This window comes from Notothenia coriiceps, unplaced genomic scaffold (assembly GCF_000735185.1).
Source record: "Notothenia coriiceps isolate Sejong01 unplaced genomic scaffold, NC01 NC01_scaffold00037861, whole genome shotgun sequence".
Taxonomy (NCBI): Eukaryota; Metazoa; Chordata; class Actinopteri; order Perciformes; family Nototheniidae; genus Notothenia; species Notothenia coriiceps.
Window position 1 is genome coordinate 740 of NW_011370562.1, and position 27,012 is coordinate 27,751.

General features: G+C 42.9%; 1 protein-coding gene and 1 long non-coding RNA gene across 2 annotated transcripts; one reads left to right on the forward strand and one right to left on the reverse strand.

Moving 5' to 3' along the window:
- Nucleotides 1-3,546: 3,546 nt before the first annotated feature.
- On the reverse strand, nucleotides 3,547-15,760 carry LOC104967835 (uncharacterized). Its single transcript, XR_800765.1, has 3 exons — nucleotides 15,676-15,760; nucleotides 13,257-13,645; nucleotides 3,547-3,623 (listed from the first exon to the last, which is right to left on the reverse strand). It is a non-coding gene; the product is annotated as an uncharacterized lncRNA (long non-coding RNA).
- A 44-nt stretch (nucleotides 15,761-15,804) lies between these two features.
- On the forward strand, nucleotides 15,805-25,406 carry aamp (angio-associated, migratory cell protein). The gene is made up of 12 exons (XM_010797364.1): nucleotides 15,805-15,889; nucleotides 21,227-21,606; nucleotides 22,160-22,294; nucleotides 22,383-22,502; nucleotides 22,662-22,801; nucleotides 23,013-23,157; nucleotides 23,237-23,320; nucleotides 23,816-23,931; nucleotides 24,023-24,117; nucleotides 24,285-24,375; nucleotides 24,544-24,698; nucleotides 24,787-25,406. Exons 2-12 carry the CDS (start codon nucleotides 21,513-21,515, stop codon nucleotides 24,860-24,862), a joined length of 1,251 nt encoding a protein of 416 aa, XP_010795666.1. The 5' UTR covers nucleotides 15,805-15,889; nucleotides 21,227-21,512; the 3' UTR covers nucleotides 24,863-25,406.
- Nucleotides 25,407-27,012: the final 1,606 nt, after the last annotated feature.

Genomic DNA, 27,012 nt, shown 5'->3' on the forward strand with positions numbered 1-27,012 from the left:
TTCTCAAAGTCCACGGGGGATGTTTTAAAATGTCCACAAAAAAAAAAAAAAAGACTTATATAGTATATAATCAATAGTCGTCTAGATGACTCTTGGTCCAGTTTCAATGCTGGATTTGCCAGAGAATTGATGTTGCATGAATTCTGGGTGTTTGCTCAGCTACTTTCAAAACACACACACACCACATCATCTCAAGAACCCTTGAAACATGTTTGGCAGTGTCCGTGAAAAAAAAACCCATCACGCTAACTTGGTTTCCACTTGAAAAAAGATCAACTCTGATATCGGCTCATCGCTGTGGACGAGCGGTGACGTCAGACACGTACCTGAGAGGACTGATGTGTGGCGGACAGAAAACAATCTGGGGGCTCTCAGAGGGAACCCAAAGACAAAGCTGCCCTCTCTACAGCAGTCTTACAACACATCTGAGACCCTGGATCAACGTCAGTTTGACAAGGGTTCAATTTCAGTTTTTCAAACTGAGTTTATTCTGTCTAAAGTTTCCTTTGGAATCTGAGGCAGACACAGAGTCAGGACCTCGCACGTCTTTTCTTTCCTTCGAACACTTATCAGTTTGATGTTTGTTGAAAAGAGAATCTCTTCGATAGATGCAGATAGACGTTCTCCAGAATAATCTCTTTGTCAGCGGTTTCCTGTGCACACACGTGGCACAGAACAGAAGATTGCCCGTGTCAGACGCGTCAAAGCTCACTGGAAATACTCTGTTTGGTTTGGGCAACATGACGTGGATGAACGTAGCTACAAACAACCATTTTCAAATGTCATTGTGTCTTGAGCAAGACGTGTTCGTCGCTATCTTCAATATGCCCTTTTGCTTGCCTTGAACTCACCGGCTCCATTCACAAATATATTAAATCAGACATTATGCCGGAGAGCTTGCAGAGTAATGTCCGGTCCGAATGATTTGGACATTTCTTGCAAACAGTACCGTTCAAGTTGCTTAAGTCATGATTTGAGCATCACATACATGTCTCTTCCTTCCCTCTCAGCAGGTTCCTCTCCTCCAGCCTCCTCCTCCTCCTCCTCCTCTTTGCCCTATCCTCCGGCCCTTCTGCGTCCTTCTCTGCTCAGTGGCTCCCTCCCACCGTTCTTCCCTCCATCTCCCCGCAACAAATCACAATCTGTTTACAACCCCTCAGGCACACTCCACAACTCTTCTGGCTCCAATTGCACATCTATTTATACCAGACAATGCAGAGAACTGGCGTCTCTGATTTGAGACCCGGAGTATATATCCGAGTCCGACTGCATGAGCGCCACACTCGTTACGATTAATAGATGTCATACTGAGAGCTTTGGCAAAATGAGGCTTATTTTTTCCTTTTTTGAAGCGTGACAAAGAAGAGGCTATTCTGCACGGGGCTTCACGGTGAATTTAGCAGAAGGGTGAGATGAGAGGCAACAAGTAGCACATCTGTTGATGCTGGAAAAATAGCTGCGGTCGGCTTACTGATTGGTCTCCGAGGGTGGGTAGCGTGAACATCCGCCTACGTTACTTTCTCTACTCCTCTCAGCTGCTGTGAATTAGCCTCCATGCAAACTGCTGGAGTTGATCATCCTGGTTATAAAAGCCCCGATTGTGATCACTGCGACCTCTCACAGGATGAGACGGGGCGGGGAGGGGAGGGACGAGTAGAGGTGCAGGGAGTTCTGTTCTGCCAAAAAAGCAAGCAGCGACTTGTCCCGGTCTCGGTGACATCATGACGGTCTGCAGCGCCGCAGCCCAGCAGGAAGGAGACGGTTGAATGTGAGGCAGAGACACAACTCGGAGGCGTGTGAAGGTGAAGGGGCCTGACGTGCAGGGACTTGTTCAGGTCTTTGAGTTTATTTTAAGCATGCTTGGCCTCACTGAGAGGTGAGCCTCACCTTTAAACACTGGCTGCATCATTTCCAATCTTGAAGCAGTGCTGACAGGTGAAGATTGAATCAACTATGGCCGTGTGCTCGGGCTACCAAATCAACATTCTAAAGCCTTTTTTTTCATGTCTATATATTGTGTTTTAACCTAGTTTGTGTGCACAGTTGAAGATAATGATTAGGCGTCACCAGTATTATCAGTTTTATACTATTAACAGGTCTAACATGCATTTAAAAAACAGTTTCCCCTGCTTCTCGCGGCACAAAAAGGAAGCCGTATAAGGACCAGAAAGTTGATTCCAAGCTTCATTAAAAACAGCTTAAAAAGTGAAATCGCAGTTGGTTCAGCCCTGCATGTATCATCATCTGACACGGAATACAACTGCAGTGATTCATATTTGGTTTAAAATGGCTTTTAAAACATAAACAGTTAAAAGAAAAGGGACTAGACGCACATGACATGAAGAAATTGTACACCGTGGCTTTCACTAGGTTAGCTTGCTAGCTTGAATTTGGCAAAACAAGACTAAACACTAGGATATTTGGTCGATATTGGAAGAAGGCTCCAAGGTCCGATTTACATCTGAAAACGGCACACTAACAAACTTCTGGCTCTCTGTGCTGAAGTGGGCTTTCAGGCAACAATGCAGTTTCTGTGAGGGAGCTGCTGCAGGCTGCGATGGAGGGATGCTACAGTGATTGGAGACAGGTGCGCTGAGACTACACTGTCCGGGTCACACACACACATACAGTACACACACAGCGTGGAGGCCCTGGAGCTCTGTATCCAAGACAACAGATTTCCAGAATATCTGATGAAGTCACTCAAGTGAATTTCAATGTTTTTGATCAGCGTTTGCTCGAAGGCACGCGGAACAAAACACGCGAGTTAAGATGCTTTGGGTCACAGTGAGGAAAAAGCAACAGGCTGGTGGAGCTCACGAGAAGCACAGCGAGGAAATTATGAATCACTTTTTACTATTTCCATTTTCTAAATGACTCTCTGTGGTGAAACATGTAAGCTTCCTCATTATGGAATTAGATGATGCCTCATGCATATTACCTCAGACTCTCCTTCACATTACCTCATCTCCATATGTCCCCCTTTTATTTCTGTCCCTCTACATCTCTGCTGGAGGTAGAGGAAGGTATTGTAAATACAGTACAACACATGACTGTGCCCTCCTTGCAGAAGCAGCAGATTGGGGATTCGGAGAGAGAATATTTTGGGTACACAGAACCTCGTAAAAAGGTAGCTCTGACTTGTTCTGTTCTCTCAGCCCTTGCTTCAGGACCCTGCATCAAACAGCTCGCAAATATATGCACAGCTGCTTGTTTTGGTACATTTTTTGGCAGCCATTCCTCCTGAGACATCCGACAACAGTTTTCACATTCGCCTACATTTGGGGCGGCAGTGTTTCCATTCAACAAAATGGCACTGCATGAATCAAAACGTGCAGGAGTAAGCATGGACTCCTCAGACTTATAAAACCTGTGAGGGCTGCATTAGAATAGACATTTAAAAGTGGGAATATTTCAACCATCAGCCGGAAACAATCACATCGGCTACAGTGTGCATGCAAAGTCGCTCAGGATGTGGTTAACAGTGAAATCACGTATCTCCACACACACAGAGATACACACACACACACACACACACACACACAGTGTCCAACCTGTTGGGATGTGGTTGAGCGCCGATGTCTTCAGCACCTCCAGCGGCTGCTCCTTTCCCAGGATGCCCTCTGTGGGAGAGAGAGCACACTCCGCTTCAAATATGGTCCGCAACATTGAGACAAGCTTCACAAAAAGCCCCGGTTACAGTCCAAAGTGAGCGCGCTTCAGGTCATCTGCAGAGCTGCGAGCGCATGCCGCCGCGCGCCTGCTGCCTCCCGAGCAACTGCCCGATGCATGACCGGAGAGAAAGCCAAGCTGTGAATCTGCAGAGAGAGACGCCCGGCTGCGGGGGGGGAGAAACGAGGGGGACGCAGAGGGAGCAGCCTTCATTGGCGTGTGTGTGTGTGTGTGTGTGTGTGTGTGTGTGTGTGTGTGTGTGTGTGTGTGTGTGTCCGGTGTGTGAGAGCGGGGATGTTGGACTGATACCGCCTGTGCTCAGCATAGCAAATGTGGCTGGCAGCAGCAGCAGCAGAGAGAGATGAGGAGGGGGGTGAGGAGGAGAGGGAGCGAGGGAGGGAGGGAGGGAGGGAGAGAGGTAAAAATAGCTCACCCTTTTGTGTATAGCAGCACATGCAGATAACACACACACACACACACACACACACACACACACACACACACACTCCTCTCCCCTGTTTGTGTGTGTATGCATGCGTGTCCGTGGGTGTGTGTGTGTGTGCGAGTGTGCAGGCTGTAATTATAGTGGCAACATGAAAAGGCTTTTGTAGCTGCAGAGCCCTGGGAAGACATGGCTATAAAAAGCAGAGCGACAGAGAGGGGTGTTGGAGGAGGAGGAGGAAGAGGAGGAAGAGGGGGTAGACAGAGGTAAGGAGGGGGAGGCGAAGGAAAACAACGGGGAAAATAAAGGCGCAAAAAAGGGAGGAAAGGATGGGATTGACATGCATCAGGACTGCAGAAATATGTCACTACGTACACACACATCCCCTCTGGAAGTGTGTATTTTTAGTAGCACCTGATACATATATATTCACAGACATCAGAGGCGCAAAAGCATGCAATTATTCCTTTGGATGGGAGATGAACAAATCCCTCCGGAGGAATAAAAAAGGGAGGAAAAACAGGCGAGTGTTTCACTGTGCATGATCTATTTCTGGAATTCTCTCTGGACCAGACACACACACACACACACACACACACACACACACACACACACACACACACACACACACACACACACAGACACACACACACACACACTTAATTAGCCATGAAGCTGGAGGATGCATGGCGCGCTGATTATGTGTGTGTTTTCGTCTCGCACCACCTTGCATGAATGGCTGCACCCATGATGCACCAACCCCTGCGAGGACTTGGGTGTGGACTCGTTTGGTCCTTTTTTGAATTAATATGAACACTTTGTTTTACCTGAATCCACCACGCTGGTGAGAAAACAAACAGGTGCTATTCAAATTCCGACAGGTCAAATCAGCGGGGACATACACCTGCAGTGTTTTGGACATATTGCAAAAGCAGCCTCTCCAAAACAAACACATCAATGACAGCTGATACCACGAAATGGGCCTATTCAAACAACACACACACACTTCCTGGGTTTTGCAATGTAAATGAGGTGTGTGTGATGACACCTGTGGCTTGCGGGGTAACTCAACGCCCGGCTTGTTGGCGCAAATTGCCGGTTGCTGCTTTACATCTGCGCGTTAAGTGTGGGGAGTCAGAGTTGACGGAGAACTTGCGGTTAGTTTCAACAAAGCGCTTTCAGTCCAGACCACAAGGCTGATACCTGAGAGGCACGTGCAGGTGTGTTACGAGGCGACGAACCGCGAACACAGCGGCCGCAGAGAAGCACCCTGTACCTCGGCAGCGGGGTCCATCAATCTTGGATGTAGCCTAGTTACCCAGCAGCCCCCTCCCTCCCTCCTTCTCTTTCTTCTCCTCTTTCTCCTCCATCCTCCTCGCTCCCCTCTCCCACTGGGCGAGCATCGGGAGACAGGGAGCTATAAATAGCCGCGGCTAGCCTCAGGCAGAGAGCTACCTCTTGTTGAAAACACGCGTGTTATGATGGGCGCTGTGAATGGGGAAGAGAAATGAGCTAACTAGGGGAGTCTGCTGCATGGAGAAATCTGGATGAGTTGGAGCTGCGTGTTAACAGAAGCCTTTTTAAGATTAAATCAAATAGATATTCATATGGATTTTTACTTTACTCTCTTGGCTTCTTAATGACTGTTTGTAAATGTATTTGAATGTAATAGTATAATGTGTTTCTGCTGCACTTAGGCTTTTATTTTTCTTTATAGATCGCTTTGACACAAAAAAAGGCACAACATGCTAATATTAACCTAAAAATGAGCAGAATGTGTCCCGTTTAAAGACAGTGGGTCCTTATCTAAATTCAGACCAGTATTTGTGCAGCTTAAAGCATGACGAGAGGCAATGCGTCAATTTTGCACATATTAGGGCAAAATGAGAGGTTTTACAGTGTGATTACAGTTTATATGTATCCTGGGCTTTTGTTCTGGCACATATGGATATTTTGTCTATGTTATTTAATAAAGAGAGACAGTGAAAAGTGAGGAAGGATGCTCCAGCCTCATTACATTCAAGGCACTTCCCTTTTCTGGCTGCTTCGTCCAGGGTGACTCCAGCAAAGCAAGGTGAACCAGACAGGAACAATACGATTAATCAAACACGCCTCTCCTTGAAGAGAATTTTCCTCTGGGTCGCAAATTTGCTTCCCGAGGGCGCCAGACTGACGTCACGGCGGCTGATAAGGACGGGTGACCCCTGAACAGTTTGCACCCCCCGTGAACAGTCGCATATATACACAACTGTCTGACCCTCGAGGCATGCTGGGAGAATCACAGTATGTAATTCGGCCCGGCGTATTTGTGAAAAGTTTTGTGCTGCTTTGTGAAAGTTTGGATTTAATGTTAAAGCGTCAGTATCTCGGCCTTACTACCTAAAGCACATGACTTCCCAAAATGCATGCAGTGTCACAGGTGCACGGTTTAGTATCTGGTATTTGGCACCGTGCAGCCCCATGTCAAAAGGCACAGGGAAAAGGCTCAGAGGCGGGAGTGTAAACCGTAATTGCCGCCGACAGCTCACTGGCAAGTGTATCCCGTATCCCGAGACAAAAGACACGGGGACAAAAGACGCGTCCCGTTCCTTTCATTAGCTCATGCTCCCTCTCTGCCGTCTCTGTCCTAACGCCAATTAAAAACAGAGCTCTTCTGATGACATACACCCCGTAGACAGGCCGTGATTGGATGCTTGTTTTTAGAACACGGGGGATGGGTGTGGCGGGACGGTATGGGCGCCGCGCTCAATTTGCAGGAGGACAAAGCAGAGATTGTGAAATAAGGGGTCGGACGTTGCACAAGAGACCCCCCTGGGTTTGTTCTGGGATGGTCTGTGCCGCCAGGTTGGTCGCACATGAGAGGACAGCAGCGTCTGGCAGAAGGAGGGAACGCGGCGCACAAATGCCTTCTGAAATCTGATAACATTTCATCAGTCGTAGGACATTTAAAGAGGCCCTGTTGCACTATTTGGGGATTCCCCTTTAAATAGGGTTTCTGTGCATGTGTGGGAGTAGCATAAGGGGCGGGACATCTCTAAGCGGTTGATAAATCACAACACAGCCGGCCAGTTAACCAATCAGAGCAGACTAGGCTCTGGTTTCAGACAGAGGGTGAAAAGAGGCAGTATGAGACAAATAAAGACATTTTTGGACATTAAAGCATGGAGACATGTCCCGGTAGAGGAACAAAACATATTTATGTCTTCTTTAGAGACAGCACAAGTGGATACTAGACGGACGTGACAAAAAAGATGCACTCATTCTGAACAAATATAATGATTGTTTGTTCGGTATGCGTGCACGAACATGTCCTGTGTGTGTTTCTAAATATAGACTCAGGGATAAGCCGGGCCCTTTTTATTGCAGCGAAAACTTTTAACCCCGTCACCCCTGGAGCGGAGCAGCGTGTGTGATGTGTGTGTGTTCAGATAAGAGGATGAGAGAAATGTAAATGTCATGCATGAGCCATTTTAATGTAATGAAATGTAACTCAGTACAGAAAATGCTCCCTTATAGTTGAATGCATACAGTTAAGCTCACACACAGTATTTTATGAACATATAGGGTCACCTGCTGAATGAAAAAAAGAACAAATGAACCAAATAAAGAGAAACCCATAAAGCAGATTCAGGCAGTAGGCGTATAGATTCAACTAACTTTTGGGAAGCTTCTTTTCTCTCTTCTTTCTAACATATGTCTGTGGAGGCCTTTCTGAGGCAGCTCTGCTGGACCAGGTAGGAGTTATGAGCCTTGCTAAAGGGCACTTCAGGTTCCTCTTCCTGGTGTGCTCCCTAAAGTCGGTCCCTGAATCTCTATAATGCCGCTGCAGCAGCGTTAATAGTATCTGGCAGGTGTAATAAAAAGCAAATCCATAATATAGACTTATAGGCATCCAGAGATCCGTACTGCACACAGAGTTGATCAAACACAGGGGTGAGACCCAAAGATGGGACGGTAAATTGCTCAGTTGTGGGCGAAGTACTAAAAATAGGGAAAAGTATTATAATATAATAATATATGATAATAATATAATAGTATCTCATATACTTGATAATAATACAATGCAGGCAATTTTTTCTGCAGAACTAGTACTTTTTAGCTGACAATACTTCTGTTTGTTTACTTAAATGCAGTACTTTTACTAAGAATGAAGTATTTGATAATAATATATAGGTACTTTTACTTTTTATCTACCACTACTAGGGCTGCTCAATTAATCGTATTGTAATTGCAATTACGATTATGGCTTGCAACGATTACGAAAACAACAGTTATTTTTTTATTGTTATTATTACTTTGTTTGTTTCACTGGTTTTTCAGTTGAATTATACTTAAAGTTCAGGGTAATGAACTGTTAAAAACATACATTTCAATTAAAAAAAATGTCTCCAATAAATGGATGTTTTCAAAGTAAATGGATAATCGTTTTTAATAATCGCGATATCAATTATTGACCCAAATAATCGAGATTATGATTTTTGCCATAATCGAGTAGCCCTAACCACTACTGTAGTTTTTTTGTCAATGTCACCTCACATACTGTGACAGATAGAAAATGAAATGTGATTACCAGGAAAAAAACATGTGGCCAATGATAAAGCGCCATAACGCAAGCTCTAGGTTTACATGTTGCTTTTGGGCAATAATGGATTTGGTATCTATGAAAGTAGAAATTCCCAGCAGTTAGAAGGGGGTTTCAATATCCAAATAGTCCAATGGAAACTGGCAGGTGTAGAAAACAATTCCCTTTAACAAGCGCCCATAAAGCTAATCTTGATTAATGCCAAAACAACCCGACGAGTCAGCACAGGACTGAGATCTGACAAAGCCTGCACTACGACTAAAGAAACCAGACTGATGCAATCTCCTGACCGTGCAGATTATTCTATTCTCCTCGCTGTTTGTAATGTGTTTCAAAGTTGTGTAAAGCTAAAAAACGGTTGTGCTTGTAACCTAGATACCGTTAAGCCTTCGAGGAAAGAGCAGTGTGTCAAGTCCACCGGTTCACCACCATAAAAAGGCGCTCACGCCCCCACACACACCCTTCAAAATCACACCGTACAAAATTTGAGCAGATTGTACCCTGCTGCTGCTTCTGGTAGAGTTGGTGCATTATCATTGAACTTTTTGCATATAACCATACAAAGTTCAAACCTCTCATTCACAAATAATCACTGACAGGACCTTGCACTTACTGGCCTCAGAGTGTGTGTGTGTGTGTGTGTGTGTGTGTGTGTGTGTGTGTGTGTGTGTGTATGACTCATCCAGTTCTTTCTCCAGCGGTAAACACTGCAGACTTTCCTGGAAAGCCGGTGCAGTTCTGACTAAGATGAAAACAAAAAGGCTGCCAGCGAGCGGCTTCACCTCCCCTCTTTAGAAAGACACCTGAGGAGCATGCCCTTCACATTTATTTATTGAATTACTCTCACTTACATTTTATATTGCCTGCATCAAATTCACAACGAAGTCTCTTTGCTTATAATGGTGGCAAAAGCCAACATGAGTGGTGAATTATGGCCTTATGGTTCCTTTCTTTACTGTATTCATAAAGACAATTCATACCCATCTGTACATTATCCCTTAATTCTGTACATTATCCCTTAATTCTATACATTATCCCTTAATTCTGTACATTATCCCTTAATTCTGTACATTATCCCTTAATTTCAGAGAGAGTATCATCTTTATGTTTCTCCAGTATGTGGTTTGTGTGGTTTCCTGCTTCATCTGTTAGGGTCACCAGGAGCTGATAAGGTGACCACAACCACAGAGAGGCCCCAGAGGATCATGGGAAATACATGATGAGGAACCCCCGAATTTGAAAAAGTTCAATTTAAATGTGCTTCTGTTTTGCATGTGTGCAGCAGCAGCTTGAGTTTGCATTGAGTCTAACTGCGAGTGAATTTCATCCTGAGCGTGACATTTACAGAAACCGCTCAGCTCAATCAAACATGGTCGACATGTTAGCTCAATGCTAAGCTCTAGTGTAAAACAAATGTGTCCGGCTAACGTGCTAAAGCTCTCCGCACACAGGGTGATCACTCCTGCGCAAACACTGCGAGCATATCAGCCTGACCCCCTTTTTGTTCTGGGAAATATGAAACCCGACAAAGCGTTTTACATTTCACTTTTCTAGGAAGAGATTTATGGTAAATGATATTTAATCTGAAAATCCCACTGCTGCTGTAATAAAGAAAATGAGTAAGTGCTGGATGAAAAACACTGCGTGATAGTAAGCTCATTTACAGATTACAACAAAAAAAACAGTCAGGCACGCACAGCTGCTGCATGAACTGTGTGAATGAACACACACACACACACACACACACTCCAGGATGGTACATAAGTGCAAAGAAAGTTGCCAGCTTTTGGATACCAGGGTGTAACAAAGCCGTGGATGTGAAAGTCTCATTGTTCACCCCAGAACAAAGCCAATGCTGTTTAATTACACTCATTAAAAAACTAATGAAATCTAACAGCGACAGACAACCCTGATGCAAGCGAAGGCCACGAGATCAATTCCCCAGCATCTATTTCTCAAAAGAATGAATGCTTCTGTAAAAAGGAGACTTCTGTAGACATCACTGCCACGAACACTTGTTTAGAGGAACAACTCTGACAGGCGCCACAAGGCCGTACTGTTTTCCCTCACATCTCGTATCTTTAAACATCTCTCTCTGAGAACCGACTTCCAACAAGTGTGTCTCTGAGCTGTTTTCAAACTGGAGAAGCAACACCTCAAATTGACGCCCACACTGGGCAGCTCTCTGAGGGCCGTCGCCGTCTCCCAACGAGACAGTGAGAAACAGCAGCTGCTGCTCCGACGCGTCTCTCCTGGACTCACAGAAGATCACAGCTACGACGACCTGCAGTGGGATGCACACTGAGGAGGTAGAGGAGGGCAGCGTGGGAAATTAAAACAAATGTATTTGGACAGCAGCTCTATCAGCTGATGCAGCCCCTGGCCAGGAAGGACTGACATTTCCTGTCCTGGCTGAGTTCAGATCTGGGCATTGAATCAATATCACTCTTTGTCTTCTCACAACAGAGCCGTTCTGTGATACAAAATAATACTACAGCTATTTTTTATAATAAAGCTCGAAATGAACTGTAAAATCACTGAACGACTGTTTAAATGTCATTGTTTTGTTTTTTTTAAAAGGGACTTTTTGCCAGTTTTACTCATGAAGCCAATCAGAGAGGCAGGGAAGACTTACAAATTACTATTTATTTATTCATGAAACATGGGGTACTTTTTTAAATATGTGCCTGTTGTCTGTGTTGATTTCAAACGTGTCAAAATGGATACCTTGTCTTTCATCTGCAAACTAAATCTAACTACAGGAACAAATAGTCTGTCAGCGACTGTCAAATTCATTTCTCTGGTCCACAGCAGAGCATTGCTTGGCTTCATGGCGCTAACTTCTTAAATGGTCCACCCTGAGATGAGTGAACATGTGAAGGAATTAGAAAGGGCTGTCTAATGATAACAGTTGAGCCGCACTAATCCGGGGTTGATCTAACAGTGTAATGCAATAGGTCCACTAGGGCAGGGGTTCCCAAACTTTTCAGCCCGCGACCCCCAAAATAACAGTGCCAGAGACTGGCGACCCCCTGTTGACAGGGGAGGGGGGGTGATAGTGAATTAATTTCAGAAAAAAAAAAGTTTGAGAAACACTGCGCTAGTGGATTGTCAAAGAAAAAAATGTCTATGCAAACGTTATTATTAATAATAATTGTTTTCTTTTTAATTAAAAAAAAAAAATTATAAAAAATATTAATCTATTTTTTTAATTTTTTTTTTAATTTCTTTTTATAATCCTCTCACGACCCCCACTTTGGGAACCCCTGCACTAGGGGACGCGGAAAGTGACACCATGAAAAGGTGCATATGGACAAGGACTGTAAGGAATAGGTCAACTATTCTGCTCTTTTTCAGGTTCATATTTGGTGCCTCTAATTTGACATGCATACTGCCTGGAATTGAGCCTTTGGAGACCATTTACATGCACAAAAACCGATACAACACACTACAGGAAAGGGAAAACCCCAAAAAGCACAATAGGGCCTTTTTAAATGTTGCAGCTGCAAGGTATTGTGGGACAGCATTTTCTCCTTTCATTTCGTCAAAGGTGGTCCAGAGTATCCTAAGCTAAAGAGGACACAAAATGACCACTTCCGGGTCATTTCACTTGGAACCTTCCTAAGAAAAATTGACTATTTGACCGCAACCTAAATATCCGCTCTGTGGTGCGTTCAGGCGCCGGTGATGGAGATGTAGGAGCGGCGCCGGCTGAGGCTCGCTCACCTCCCTCGAGGGCCGCTGGTTACCTCAGCTGTGGTATTTATAGTGCACACACTCCCAGGTGTACAGAGTAAACATGGATGACACCGTCAGGTACCACAGCGTTCGCGGCTAACCTCTTCATCTGCCAGCTGCTTACCGAATTATTTATCCACAACTCAAGCTTCAAAAGTGAACTTGATATGGTGTCAAAGAGAAAACTCTTAATGAGCGTGTTATGGGCTTTTTTCTCTCACCCTGTGGAGCTTAGTCAAATTAAACTGATCTAATTAACAGACGTAAGACCAGATAACAGTGTTATTGCTTTTAAGCTCAAAATCTAAATAGTCATCCATCTATATGACAGGTATGGCTGTATATCATCCGACAAAACTATCGTGGAAGGCCTTGAAGAACATTAACTTGCATCAAAAACATGATTTGGATCATTTTTGTGCTGACATATTAAGGTTTTCCCAAGAGTTTTCATTGTTCTGGGATGCAAAAATGCTCTTAAAGTCAGAATGACTCCTTAAACTCTTATTTAATAGACATTAGTTGCTCCCTTAAATCACGGTAAACGACTCTACCTCTCAAACGGATGCATTAGGCTTTTAGAAATAATTTCCCTATCCATGAATTACAAGCTGCCCGAGGTGAAAAAAGCCAGAAACTTAACTGTGGATGTTTCATAAAAAAGCCAATTATTATCTGGACACATGGGTCTAACTTTGCTATCTGTTGCCACAAAAGACCTGAAATTACCCCCAAAAATATCAAATTGTGTTATTAGCAGAAGAACATTAATATACACCTTGAAAATAAAAGTAAGCATGATATTATTGGTAATGAACTTACCTTGGTGGCTGTGTGATGTCATCGCTGACAGATCAGGTGTGTCTTCACACAGAACGCAGGTGTGTGTGTGTGTGTGTGTGTGTGTGTGTGTGTGTGTGTGTGTGTGTGTGTGTGTGTGTGTGTGTGTGGGTGTGTGTGTGTGTGTGTGTGTGTGTGTGTGTGTGTTGCAGAACAGATGTGTGTTTGCAGATTGCAATCAGGAGGCTGTTATCCAAACTGTCAATGTCCAGGAGTGTGTGTTTAAAAGAATGTGTGTTGAATATTCAGGAAGATACGTCAAAAGTCTCTCACGGCTGGAAACAGGAAGTAAAATTCCAGCAGAAGCAGCCAATCCCCATCCGGCTTTTGACTTTGGTTACTCCAACCAGATCGGCAGCAATGGTACCAACCTATCAGAGAAGATAAAAAAGGGAGTAAGGAACACAATTGTCAAATTCATTAAAGTAAAAAGCTAACGTTCGGCTACAGCACGGTCACATGAGTTAACTTCACCACCGCCAAGTTAAAGGGGGCTAATGTTGGGCGTGATGATGTTTAGTCGTCTCATTTATCGTTTTTTAATTCACCAGTCGAGTATTTACTACAAAATCTCTTCAGCTTGTGTTACCACACACATTGTTTCAGGCTAACAACCAAAACACAATCAGAAAACCATTGACCTCCAGAAGTGCTAAAATGACTAATTTCTGAGTTTCAAGCAACAGTGGAAAATAAATAGGATCTATTGTTCAGGCTCATACTAGCAGGGCAATAACCTGTAAACCAACCAGGAAGTATATTTCTCGTCTCAGACATAGTTTCATTTTGACTGGTGCTTTCAAAGACCAAGAGAAGAACATAAAGATATGCATTACTTTCAATTCAGAGAAAGCTGTTAGTCTCATGGAAAATGTGAATTTTACCGAGTTTTCCTTGTTTTGTTTTCTTTGTTTGTGCATGGAACTGATTGCTATTTCAGGAAATAAATTATTGTTATTTTTCTTTCCGAGATTTGCCCTGAATTCCTCGAGCCTGGAGCAGGAGTGTCAGAAGTAATCACAAGTGGAGACCAGAGCATCAAGTACAAGGGGTAAAACTGCCCTAGGGCAAGGTGGTTGGGGGGCGGCGTGGGGCTTGGGGGTAGCAAAGCTTGTTCACGCCTGTGCGTGTAGAGCCTCAGAGGTCCTCAAAAGCAGAATGGATGTGTGTGTGTGTGTGTGTGTGTGTGTGTGTGTGTGTGTGTGTGTGTGTGTGTGTGTGTGTGTGTGTGTGTGTGTGTGTCTGGGGGGGGGGTCTCAAGACAAGAAGGCCAGACAGTGCAGCCGCAGGACAAATTGCCCCCCAAAAAAGTCGGTCACTGCACAGTGCACGCATACTTAAAAAGCAAGGCGAGGAGGGGGGTGGTCGTGTATGTCACGGGGAGTAACAGACACTTCGGGGGGGGGCTTCATGCACCACCATTCTCCCAGGGCGTCTCATCTGTCTCGGGAGGGGTGTTCATGTGTGTCTGTCCTAGGCCATTGTCCCTAAAAAGAGCTTGCTTGATGCAGGGTGACAGATCTGGGGGGACAAGCCAGCCCTGAAGCCCCAAAGTGAAGGAATAATAAAAACAAAGACATGGAAAATGGGTTAAAACCGCTGGTATGATGGCGAAATAACACCAGAGCTAGCAAAAAAATGTGCTTACTTGCATTAATTAAGGCACTAGCTGCTGTGCCTGTTAAAAAATGATGGGTGGACTCCAGCCCAAACTCCTTGTGCTATGAAATGATAAAAACCACCAGCTAAGTCTAATATTTCTTCCTAAAAAAGCAGCTTAAAGACACTTTAAAACAGCCGTAACTGCTCTCATGTTGCTCCAACAACCCGTACGCCCCCATTCACAAAAAAAGATTGACGCATGCAGAGAATTACCACCGCCCATCCCGAACCATTCACACACACTCACACACACTCACACAGGCCCGTACCTTCATTTTACGTATTTGTATCGCTTATAAGATGGGTATACGGAAACACAGGCGTGTTAGCAGCACTCTGTATATTGCATTAAAGCCTAAGGCTCGGCCGCGTACTATAAATAGCTCAGCAACAATCGGCATAATAAACATCGCCCGTCCAACCCCCCCTCCTCCTCCTCCTCCTCCCCTTTGACTGCTTTCACACTTCCCGCCCGCTACAGAGCAACAAACCGTATGGAAATGTCCAGCTAAATGCTTTTAGCAAGCCAAAATACTCCTACCAGAAGCAGACACGGTTCAGGCTCAAGGGAAGCCGTGAAAATGTGACCGGGAAGCCGAAGCCGAGGCGGAGCAGAGGGGGAAACTTCAGCCGGACATTGTTTTGATGAATCCTGTCTGCGCGTCGCATCCCTGCATGAATATCAACATCAAAGCGGCGCATTCATCCCAAACACACACACAACACACAGCAAACTCACCTACACGCGCCTCCCGGAAGCCAGTCGTCCCAGCATGTGTCCCGCAGAGCTTTTATTTCTCTCCCATGGCTTTTTCTCAGCGCAGGGGGGGGACAAAAAAATCATCTCCTGACAGATTCCGCCATACTGGATTTTTGTTCCAGCCCAGCGTCACATGGAGCGCCCCCCCCTGCATTCACAGAGGGCGGGACCTGTGTAATGAAAGAGTGATAAGGTATAGTATTTGTGTTATGCACGTTAATAATAAGGAAGAAGTCTATGGGCGTGGCCTATAGGCTGTTCCACTGTAGTAGTACAATATGCAGAGGTGTAAAGTAATACGTACATTTATCAAAATACTTTTCTACTTTTACTTGAGTAACATTTTGATTGCAGGACTTTTACTTGTAACAAAGTATTTCTACACTGTAGTACTTCCCCTTTTTTATAGTACATTTTCCACCTCTGGTAATATGCACTTCTAATGTACAGTAGTCATACTTTTAAATGTACATCTCATATAACTGCATAATAAAACAAAAGGGATTATATTTATTTGTACTGGCTCTGTGGCATTTTTATTGACCATTGCATTTTTATTAAGATAAGATAAGATTCAGGTGTCTTAGCAGCATGGTAGTTGTATTATCATTATTACATTGCTTGAATGTTTCTTTACTAGTCTTTAGGTTTATAGTTGTACATTAAAATAAAATACAAGTCTTTACATCCATGCTAGCGATGTGGCTGAATTCATATACCCATCAACATGTCATATTGTATTACCAATGACAGAAATCCTTTTCCTGCCAGATGTATTGCGACGTTACTAACATTCCTTCCATTATTCAGCGTTTTGTGGCAAAATTAAACAACGGTTTTTATCTATGTGTTGCTCATTGCGACATGAAATGCCTTCCCCACAGGGTCCTCTAATCCAATCTGCTTTTATTTTCATTACTTTATATTTGATTGTGCATCTCAGCAGCCACCCACAGGCGAAGCTGCAACACCACTCGCTGGTTTAACCTGACTTTATTACTGTGATATGCTAACTAGTTTCTATATATCTGCATTGAGATGGAGTGTTAACCACACAGCTCTGCTCACACTGATTCCTCTCATACCTCCAGGCTCAGGAAAGTTACCAAATTGACATTTTGGATTTGATTCTGGATGGAGATGATCATGGTCATATTTTCAAACTATACCAAGAGAGAACATACATTTTTACCAATTTACCCATTAGGTTTCATGTTACTTTCACCATTAATCCAACATTTTTAAACTATTCATCCATATTATTGCACTGAAATATTATTTGTACTCTCCTGTGTTTATACAAATACAACTGCTCTGCCTTCAGTTTCTGCATTGCTTTAAGCATCTATTTTAATAATTCATCCATTATTTTTGTATTTTATTTTGTTAGCTCTGTGCTTGGATTCATTAATACAGGGGGGGCCGTTGGGAGAACCGTATCCATAGCAACAGAGGATTATAAATTGTGTGGATGAGCGACGGTTACGTAAGGCGGGTCGGTCTTGGAGGCATCTCTGATGTTGTTGTGCTTGAGTAAGCTCTTTATGTGTAAACCCTGTTTGGCAGCAGACAGTCTCCATCTGTATGCTTTATATTAAATCATTAATATAGACATCTGAGAGACCCTTTGTTATTGTGCTGTTGATATGCTAAATTCACTTTCAACCACTTATAATTCATGCATTCAGTTGTTGCTTGTGTTAAATATAGTTTAATTGATGTTTGTGCAGACCTGTAAAAACGCACAGCTCCCTCTTGAAGCAACTAAATGATGACTGAATTATAACCAAACCTGCTGTTAAATATTAAACTGTAAATAAAATTAGCTAAGGTTTGTGAACAGCATGACTCTAGTGTTGAAACTGAACGCTAACGTCATGCTAAACACTCAATGCTAACATGTTGATATTAGCCTAACTATAGCTTGTCTCACATGTTAGCAATCTAATAAAAGTCAATCATTGGTTTCTTAAAAAGATCAAATAATTGAAATGCTTATACATCCATCCATGCAAAAAGTTGTTGAGATATTTGAATCTGAACTAGAAAACAGTTTTAAATAATGCAATATTTAGCCTATGTTAACTGAGATTATTTACAGATAAACTTGCACAATCTTTTAATCCTGAAATGCATTGTGACAGAGAAGCACAAAGTTTATAATTATCTGAGCACAAATCAGTCTTGGACATCTGTATTTTTTGTCCAGGGGCTTTTGCTGACGTGCATAAACCGCTCAAATGTGCGTATACGTGCATGTGTGTGAGTGTGTCCAGAGCAGTGATGTCAAAACAGGGATTAGATTGGTTTATATTGCCCGGAGCAGCACATTTGCAATTCAGTGAACATCACACTCTGTTTGCCAAAGCACTTGATTATGTGAGTTGAACTCTTTTGCATAGAGGTGAGTCACCATCATCCCTTCAGGTTTAAAACCATCTGTACCGAAGAACCCTACATGGCTCTGGCTTGAAACACCTGAGGCGAGATGTTCCAAAAATACTCCCATGTTTTTGGCCAGTGGCTGGAAAAAGGAGCAGAAATGGGGATAGAAAGTCAACAGGCGAGCGGCCTGCTCAGACTACCGCTCTGCTACCACGGCAGACACATCACACACTCGCTGTGGACCAGACCACTTGCAGTACACACACAACCGGCTGTTAGTGGTTTGAGAAGGGAAGCCGTCCTGTCACCCAGTGCTCCCACATGAGTCAGGCGCAGCGGGCAGACAAAGCAGGGCAGACAACCTCAGCACTATGAAGAAGCCTCTCCAGCAAGAAGGAGAGAAAACACATTGAAACACCTCAAAGAGCCATTTTCTTTCATGTAATATTTAAAAATTAGACTTAAATCTTTCCAGGATGCCATGAAAAGGCGGCGTTTAAGAGAGAAAAGGAGCCACCTTGGTAAAAAAGACTTCTTACAGTTAGTCTAAAACTTTCCATCAAAGCCTCGCTGAGCTGCATGGAGTAATTACCTCACACACAGAAACAGCTCCCAGGCTACTGATACTGTGTGTGGTGTGTGTGTGTGTGTGTGTGTGTGTGTGTGTGAATATGCCTCCATGTCCTGGGCAGGCAGTGTGTTTCCATGTGTGCGTGCCTATAAAGTATCCTGCTTTTCAGACATTAACCAGCTTGCAGGAGTGATAAACTGAGAAATGTTTTTATGATGGGTCGCTCCTGGAAGCCCACCCAATGAGCTGCTACACTCTGTCTGGGTGAAAACAGTCAAAAAGACAAAGTGAAAGCATTTAGAGCAAGAAAACCTCCACCAGTGCTGAACGATCCTTTAGTTCAGGCATCATTTCTAAGTTGCTGTTGAGTTTTGGAAGCAGTACTCAGACGTTTTACTCCTCAGTCTCAGCCCATGATTGATGTTTGGTTGCTCGGGGGAATGATTGACATGTTTCCAGAGGTCGAAACCATCTCATGATCTGTGCTGCATTTATGGTACTTCCTGTTCCTCCTGACAAAAGACAGTATATTCTCCCGCATGAATAAACCTGTGTTTGCTGCAGCTTATTCACTAATGTTGTGAAAATTAGATTGTTCTTGTACGTGATATCATAAGGGGTGGAACATCTCTAAGAGGTTGACCAATCACAACAAAGCCTTTTACCCAATCAGAGCAGACTGGGCTCTGGTTTCAGACAGAGGGTGAAAAGAGGTGCTGGAGCACAGGCAGTATGAGAACAATAAAAAAGACCTTTTTGAACATTAAGGCATGTAAACATGTCACAGTAGGGGTTACAAATATTAATACGAACCTCAAAGTGTTATTTATATGTCCTCTTAAATATTACCAAATTGATATACCACTGTGAGAGGCTTTTAAATTATGCAAACAGTAGCTGAATAAAGTCCTAATGTCTGTGTTGTAACTCATATCATGTAACTTTCCAGCTTGAAATCCACCGTCCTCTTCCACGGAGAGTTTATAAACCTCTCACTCACTGCAGATTGAAAACATCTAAATAATGTACACCCTGATGTTTCCACATCTCACCACAGCATGAGACGGTTGTATTTTTCCAGGGAACGCTCGCACTGGAGAGGCAGTAAAACTGATTTGGGCATGCAGTGCGTGAGCCCTGCCAGCAGCCTATAGCGAGAGACATAAAACCCCAAAAACCTGAAGTTGACAAACTGTGTTAAGTGATCATAAAATCCCTGAGGCCAGGGAACTGTTGATGGAGGGATTGAAGAAGAGAGGGGGAGACTGTTTTGAAATGGAGAGCCCCTCTGCTTCTAATGTTATTCCTGTGGTTTACTGCAGCCTCACAAATATCTCTGAATGTCAACTTTAAGAGAAGTTTGTCATCTGGTGAGATTTCACCGAGGAGATCTGGGAGATATCACTCTCACTTTTCCAAATCCACAGTTTTTGACAGATTTACTCTCCACAATCTCTCTAAACTCTGCCATCTGACTTACAGACGGATTGTGAGACAGTGAGCCCCTGTGTGCAGAGATCCATCATCTTTCCTATCAGGGGAAGACACGCTTTGTGATGCTTTTGTACTGTTTGTTTGTTGTTTTGTGCTCTTTGCCCTCCTTAAATACCTCTCTATGGTTGTTGTGTGCCTTGTTTTGGCCATTTTTGTCTCATTGTGGGTTTTTTTATGACTCTTTGAGGTTGTTTTGTGTCTCTGTTCTAGTTTTAAATATCTTTGTATAGTTGTTTTTCGTTTCTATATAACTATTTTGAGTCTCCTACTGTTTGGTACGTGTCTCTTTGAGTGACATTTTATAAGGGTAAGGCCAGAGGGGGTCTTGACACTTTCCTTAATCTATCCATGACCTGACTGTCCAGCTGCCGAAACCATGATAAAAGAAGCTAAATACCTTGGAATGTATGTACCAAAAAGTCAAACTGAAAGGGACACATATGACTATTACACAATGAGGAAGACTCCATAGTGATATTTTAAGACCAAGAGTTTTCTGCACATGCAAGGACTTTTACTTCCTGCTCTGCTTCTGAAGAGAATACTCAGCACAAAATAGGAACTATGTAAAATATCCTAAAAAAAAGGCCAATCTGGTGCATGCAAGATGCTGATTATTAAATTGAAAATCGTAAATTAGCTGGTAAACAAAGATAAAGGTATAATTTTTTTGTGTTATAAATGTTTATTAGAATATGCTAGGCCATTTAAATATGGTATAGGGACAATACACTTAAGCTTCAGCCTTTAAAAAAAACTTTAAATAAATGCCCTATTGTCATTTATACATTTTTTTGCAAACTTCACTAAAGCATAGAAACCAAATAAACAAATTAATTATATATAATAAAACCTGCTTTTTAAACCTGTTTCATAACTTATGGCTATTATGATATATTTCAAAAGTATTATACAAATATAAAACCAGATTATTTTAGTGTTAATGTCAATGTTTATGAGGAGAAATAAAACAATAAGGGGTCTAATCATCTTTAGAAATAAGTTCCAGCTATGAAAAAAAACATTTTTAACGAGTATTTTTTTGCAGTTTTTTTTACCATGTTTTGATTTTGTTTGTAGACAACAGCGCCATCCTGTGGACACCGAGGTGAACTGCGTCCTACGTCATCATTCTGCGTCTGTCTCTCCAGTCACCGCAGCATGTGAAGAAACCATGGGTATGCAGTTTGATATTTAACTCCTGGTTACTTTAAATTCATATAACAGCGAGTATTTGTGAGTGAAAGTGTGGACTTTATCCGTTTAAGGACTTTTTAACCAGCTATCATAGAGAGGTAGCCTGAAGTCAGGTTAGTTTGAGTCTTTACTTTCCAGGTGTTTTGCTAGCTTTTAGCTCGCTAACAGCATGGATAACAACACGCAGGGAGATACTATCGATCTCTACGGAGATGAGGAAATTATTGAAGTCATCGACCTCAACGACATGGATCCTGAACCAGGTCAGTTAAAAATGGTAAACAACTGTAAAAGAATCCCGTTTAAGCGACGTGTTCCTCTGACAACCAGTGACAAGTTGATTTTTCAACTGGTATTTGAAGATCAGTTCTATCTATTTTACTTTATCAATATTCTTTTAGCAGCTAATTCACTCCCACTTGCATTATCACATTTGTAACTATATTATTGTATAGAAAAACGATGCCAGCATTGTTGTTATTAATACTATATATGCTTAGCAGACATTATTATTGTTTCAAATCACTGCTTGTGGACATGATGCTACTTTAATTTTTAAAATATATTTTATATTTTTCTTTTAAACAACTTTAATTTATTGTAATGACTTTTTAGTAGATTCATATATATGTATTTTCTCGTTTTCTATGTATTTTTGTAATACCTACTGTCCTGTGAGTAAGGGTGTTATTGCCCATAGTTCTTACACTGCCATCCTATTGGTTTACAATGTCCGAAAATACATATTTTGGTGGGGTGGTTCTGAATTAGTTTTGACGTTTTCCATCTTAATTTACTTTCTTTCTCTTACTCAAGATGATTTAGCTGGTGACTTGGAGGACATTGACTTTGAAGACGCCGGAAACGAAGGTGATGACGAAGGCTGGGAGACGGAGGACGAGATGGAGGCGGAGCAGGACGACAGCGAGCTCACCTTCTCCAAACACAAAGGTAGCATCTTGCCTCGATTTGATTTATCATCAGGCATATTCTATGTTCAACTTCTAAAATGACTCTCCGCTGCCCTTCCTCTGTCCAGGCTCAGTGTTCTGCGTGAGTTTGGACCCTGCGACCAACAGCATGGCCGTCACAGGAGGAGAGGACGACAAGGCGTACGTCTGGAGGGTGAGCGACGGGGAAGTTCTGCTGGAGTGCACGGGTGAGAGTCTGAGGGCTGCGATCACAACTAATATGATTGATAGCTACACTCAGAATAAAGATACAAGACAAAGCTGCATCTGTTCATGCACTCTATATCATATTTAAACAATATTATGTATTTCAGTAATGAAGTCATCGTTTCCCTTTGTTTCCACAGGTCACAAGGACTCTGTGACGTGCGCCGTGTTCAGCCACGACTCCTCCATGGTGGCTTCGGGGGACATGGGCGGTTTGATTAAAGTGTGGAACATAGAAACCAAAGAGGAGATCTGGTCCTTCGAAGTGGCAGATCTTGAGGTACGAGCCTCAGTGTTTAGTTTGTGCATCTGTGAGCACTTTTTATTGGCCCTTGAGGAATTGATGGGGAGAGGGTGACCACATAGGAGGAAGGGAACCATCAGATCTGCTCTCCTCCTTCAACTGCAGAGCAAGGCACTACGCAGGATAATTCTAAGATCTGCTCATCAGCCCCAAGTGAAATACTGTGTCTGCTCTGCTTCCCACTCAGTGGTTGGAGTGGCATCCCTGCGCCGCGGTGCTGCTGGCGGGAACAGACGACGGCAACATGTGGATGTGGAAGATCCCGTCAGGAGAGTGTAAAACGTTCCAGAGCGCTGCCAGCCAGGCCACCTGCGGAAAAGTGCTGCCCGACGGTGAGAGACGGGACAACAAGACGCTGAGGATATGTCTTGGTGTAAAAAAGCAAAATCATATCTTCTTTTTTTATTGCAGGCAAACGGGCGGTGGTGGGTTATGAGGACGGCACAGTACGTGTGTGGGATCTGAAGCAGGGAAATGCAGCTCACGTCATTAAAGGTGAGTCAAGCTTCTTCCTGCTGGTACCTTTTTGTATTTCTGGTTTTTAGTTGTTTTTCAAATATTTAAATTAGGGCCGGGACTCGATTAAAAAAATTAACTAATATTAATTTCATAAAGTGTAGCAATATAGCCCTGTAAACTATAACACTTTGTTTTTTAAGTGTACCATTTAAAATAAAATAAAAAGTGCCATGATTGACCTCAATCCCTCCTATTCTTCCAATATCCTGAGAAAATAAATCCTCGAAGTCATGAACGTTAGTTGGTGCTCCAGTATAATCGGTACCCCTGAAACTCATCCAGTGAGAAACGTTCCGCGGTGCAAAAATAAGTGCGATTAAAATGCGTTAATTTTTGTGTAATTAATTAATCTTAATTAACGCGTTAAAGTCCCGACCCTAGTTTAAATATAAAACCAAGAAAATGTGTTGTTCTCCATATATCTGAGTGTCTGTGCTGCTGACTATAACAGTGTTTCCCCTTTTATAACAGGTCACGACGGCCACCGGGGGGCGCTCACCTGCCTGTCCTGCAACAAGGACGGCTCTCTGGTGCTGACGGGCTCAGTGGACGGATTCGCCAAGCTCATCAACACCGCCACAGGAAAGGTGGGTGCCAAAACAATACTGTTGTTTGTCGAACTGCAACGCAGGGCAAACTCACACACTTTGTTCTTCCAATATGCGTGTGTGTGTAAAGGTGGTCGGACAGTACTCGCTGGACGTAGCCAAGGTCAAACCATCACAACATGACGAGGAACCAAACTCCATCGAATCTGTGGGATTCTGCAACATGTGAGTAGTGAAGAGTGTAAAGTGTAATCCTCCATCAACCTGATGTTAGGAGACCTCACATTTTTAGAAAACAGCCTTAAAGATATTTTTGTTAGGGTAGAGAAATAATGAATACATATAAAACCCTGTTTCGCCTGTACTAGTGTCTGACCTCTGGTGTGTTGCAGCCTGCCTCTGGTCGCCGTGGCGTATCTGGACGGGACTCTGGGCGTGTACGATCTCTCCTCTCAGGTCATGAGGCACCGCTGCCAACATGAGGTAACGCACAGCAGGAAGTTATTTCATTAGTGGACCATGCTATGGTAATAACACATAGGATGCTGGTTGATTATCTTCTTAACATACCCCACCTGCTCTAGTGAAACTGTTTTATTAGCTCCACTAACCAGAGTTTTTATGCTGAATTTCCTCCCTGTGGTCCTCCAGGCCGGCATCGTTCACCTGCAGTGGGAGGACTCTTCTTCTGTGGTGTCCACCTGCTGCTTAGACGGTGCGCTGCGCCTGTGGGACGCTCGAACCGGCAGCATCATGGCGGAGTATCACGGCCACAGCGCAGAGATCCTCAACTTCGCCATCAACAGGTGAAGTCTCCTCTTAAGATGTCAATACACAGTTTTTAATCACTAAATTATGATTATTTACTGTTGTTTTTGTTTATTTCTCCCTCAGGGAAGGGACTTTCGCCGTCACTGCTTCTGGAGACAACCAGTCGAAAGTGTTCTGCCTCCAAAGACCCGATCGCTAAAGGGAGGAAGAAAAGAAGAAGAGAGGAAATATTTCAGGAGAAACAGCAAAGACATTTCATAATCAGACTTTTTCTTCCCTTCCCCTCAGGATTTTGAAGTGTTCTCAGCAATGATCTCAATGATCTGACCTGCTTCGGTAGGATTGTAACAACCAAAATATGTTTTCTTCAGTTCCCATCAGTTGTGCTTGATTGGAAAATGTTTAAAATAAGCCTCACTGAGAGAGAAAAATGCTTCAAATCGGATTGGTCATTGTCTCTTTCTTAAGTATCCTGTTGTTCCACAGTTTGAGAGACTAAACAGAGATTGAAGAGTGATACATTACAGTGTGCTTTCCCTTTGACAGGTATTGTATGCCTTAAATGACTTTACAGATAAAACATGAGACAGAAAAGAGGAATTTCAATATAATTTCTTCCTTAATTGGAGTTTGTTTAATGTGTGTGGTCTTCCAGCTCTCACCATGACTCACCAAGTTTGGATGCAAGTGTAAATACAAAAATAATAAATCATATCCTGTCTTCTGGGTATGTTAATTCTCTACTATGACTATCACTGTTTCCTCCATCTTAAAAAAAACTGTTTATACTTGTGTATGTTTCAGTCTCTGTAGTGAGTTCAGACTAAAGTTGTCCCTTTATGGTGACATGTGGAGGGCCTGAGAAAAAATCTCATTTCAAGTGGGCTCTTTTCTTGTTTGGACTAATTGGAATCAGTTTTAACTCAGATTACATTATCTGTTTTTATCAGATATGAGTAACAGAAGTCAGGAGACAGGACTCTTAAGGAAGTTTCCCAAAACCTCAGCAGAGATGATTCCACTTTCTATTACCAAGTAGATGTTGATCGTGCAAAACATACTCTACATCCATGACCTGTATTTCCCCCAATCAGGAAATACATCAGCTGCTTCACTTTCTGCTTTTACACAGGCGAAGCAGCTGCTCACCAGTGTATATGTGTGACTAAGTGTTTGCTAACATATTTATCTCTGCTTGTTAAAGTACGAGAACATGTTTGAAGGAAAACTTACAACATTATGCACCACAGTGAATCGCTGAAATGTGATTGGTTACCCTCTCCCTGATGAAGACCACATTTATCAGAGAAGAAACGTGATTCAGTCAGGGTTCAAACTGCCCTCCTTCATTCTCATACTTTATAAAAACCTTTTGGCCTTTATTCAAGGCCAAAACCTGCTCTGTTCCTTTAACTCTATTGTTCTATTTTTGTTCTCCTCTCAGCTATATGAGGAAAAACAACCGGGAATCAGTATCCTGTGCACAAGTGCTTCTTCCTCGTACCTGGATCCTCCACTCACGCATTGTATGTGTCTAAGTGACCATGCATAACTCACCGGGACAGGCAGGCCGTAAAACACTTGCACGCACAAACATGTTTGTGTACTTCTTCAAGGCGTTGTAAAAATAGTTGAGTATGGTGGCATATAGTTAGAAGATGATGCACAGAATCAAGTGTATTTCTGTAGTCATGACGTGTTTTATTGTATGGACTAAACTCAGTGTTTGAGTAGCATTGTTGCATGCAGCTGGGCCAGGGGATAGAAACACCTGGCAGCATGATATTTTCCTCATCTGTCACAGCCGTGTTTGGCCTCAAAGGTCACCGTGCTGACGAACACAAAGGCGAGGAGTGGCCTTCAGGATTATCACATTTAGACTGACATGGCCACTGCCTGATCTATTAAATCACAGCTCATTGTCAGGGAGCTGGTGCGCTGAAAACAGATGCTAAACAAATTGGTTGTGCAGAAACAGACAGGTGCCAGTGCCAAGGTAAACATGTCTGGATGAAGAGAAGGCCGGAGGCAAACCCATTAAAAACACATCTGTTTCACACTTTGCAGAGAGACTAACGGAAACATTATGAAGAAGGGACTCAGTTAGGTGACATTGTAAAAAGTGTAATCATTTTAAATTGGTAAATCATTTATGTTTTATTTTTTTTAAATGGGGGTTTACAGCTCAGTTTCTCAATATGGAAAAATACTAAGTTGAAGGGTCAAATTGAAGTGTGAAGTTCAAAATAAAAAAAACGAACGGTTAAAAGGAGCAAACATTTTAAAGTGCGGAAGATAAATGGCTTAAAGAAACGGAAATCCTAAAAAAAGAAAGAAAAAGTGTGCCAC

Excerpts from the sequence above, each read along its gene's own strand:
- aamp (XM_010797364.1), top strand. The coding sequence starts at position 21,513 with ATGGATAACAACACGCAGGGAGATACTATCGATCTCTACGGAGATGAG. Across the intron at positions 22,295-22,382 it reads CACCTTCTCCAAACACAAAG|GCTCAGTGTTCTGCGTGAGT; the intron begins GTAGCATCTTGC and ends TCCTCTGTCCAG. Across the intron at positions 23,158-23,236 it reads CGGAAAAGTGCTGCCCGACG|GCAAACGGGCGGTGGTGGGT; the intron begins GTGAGAGACGGG and ends TTTTTATTGCAG.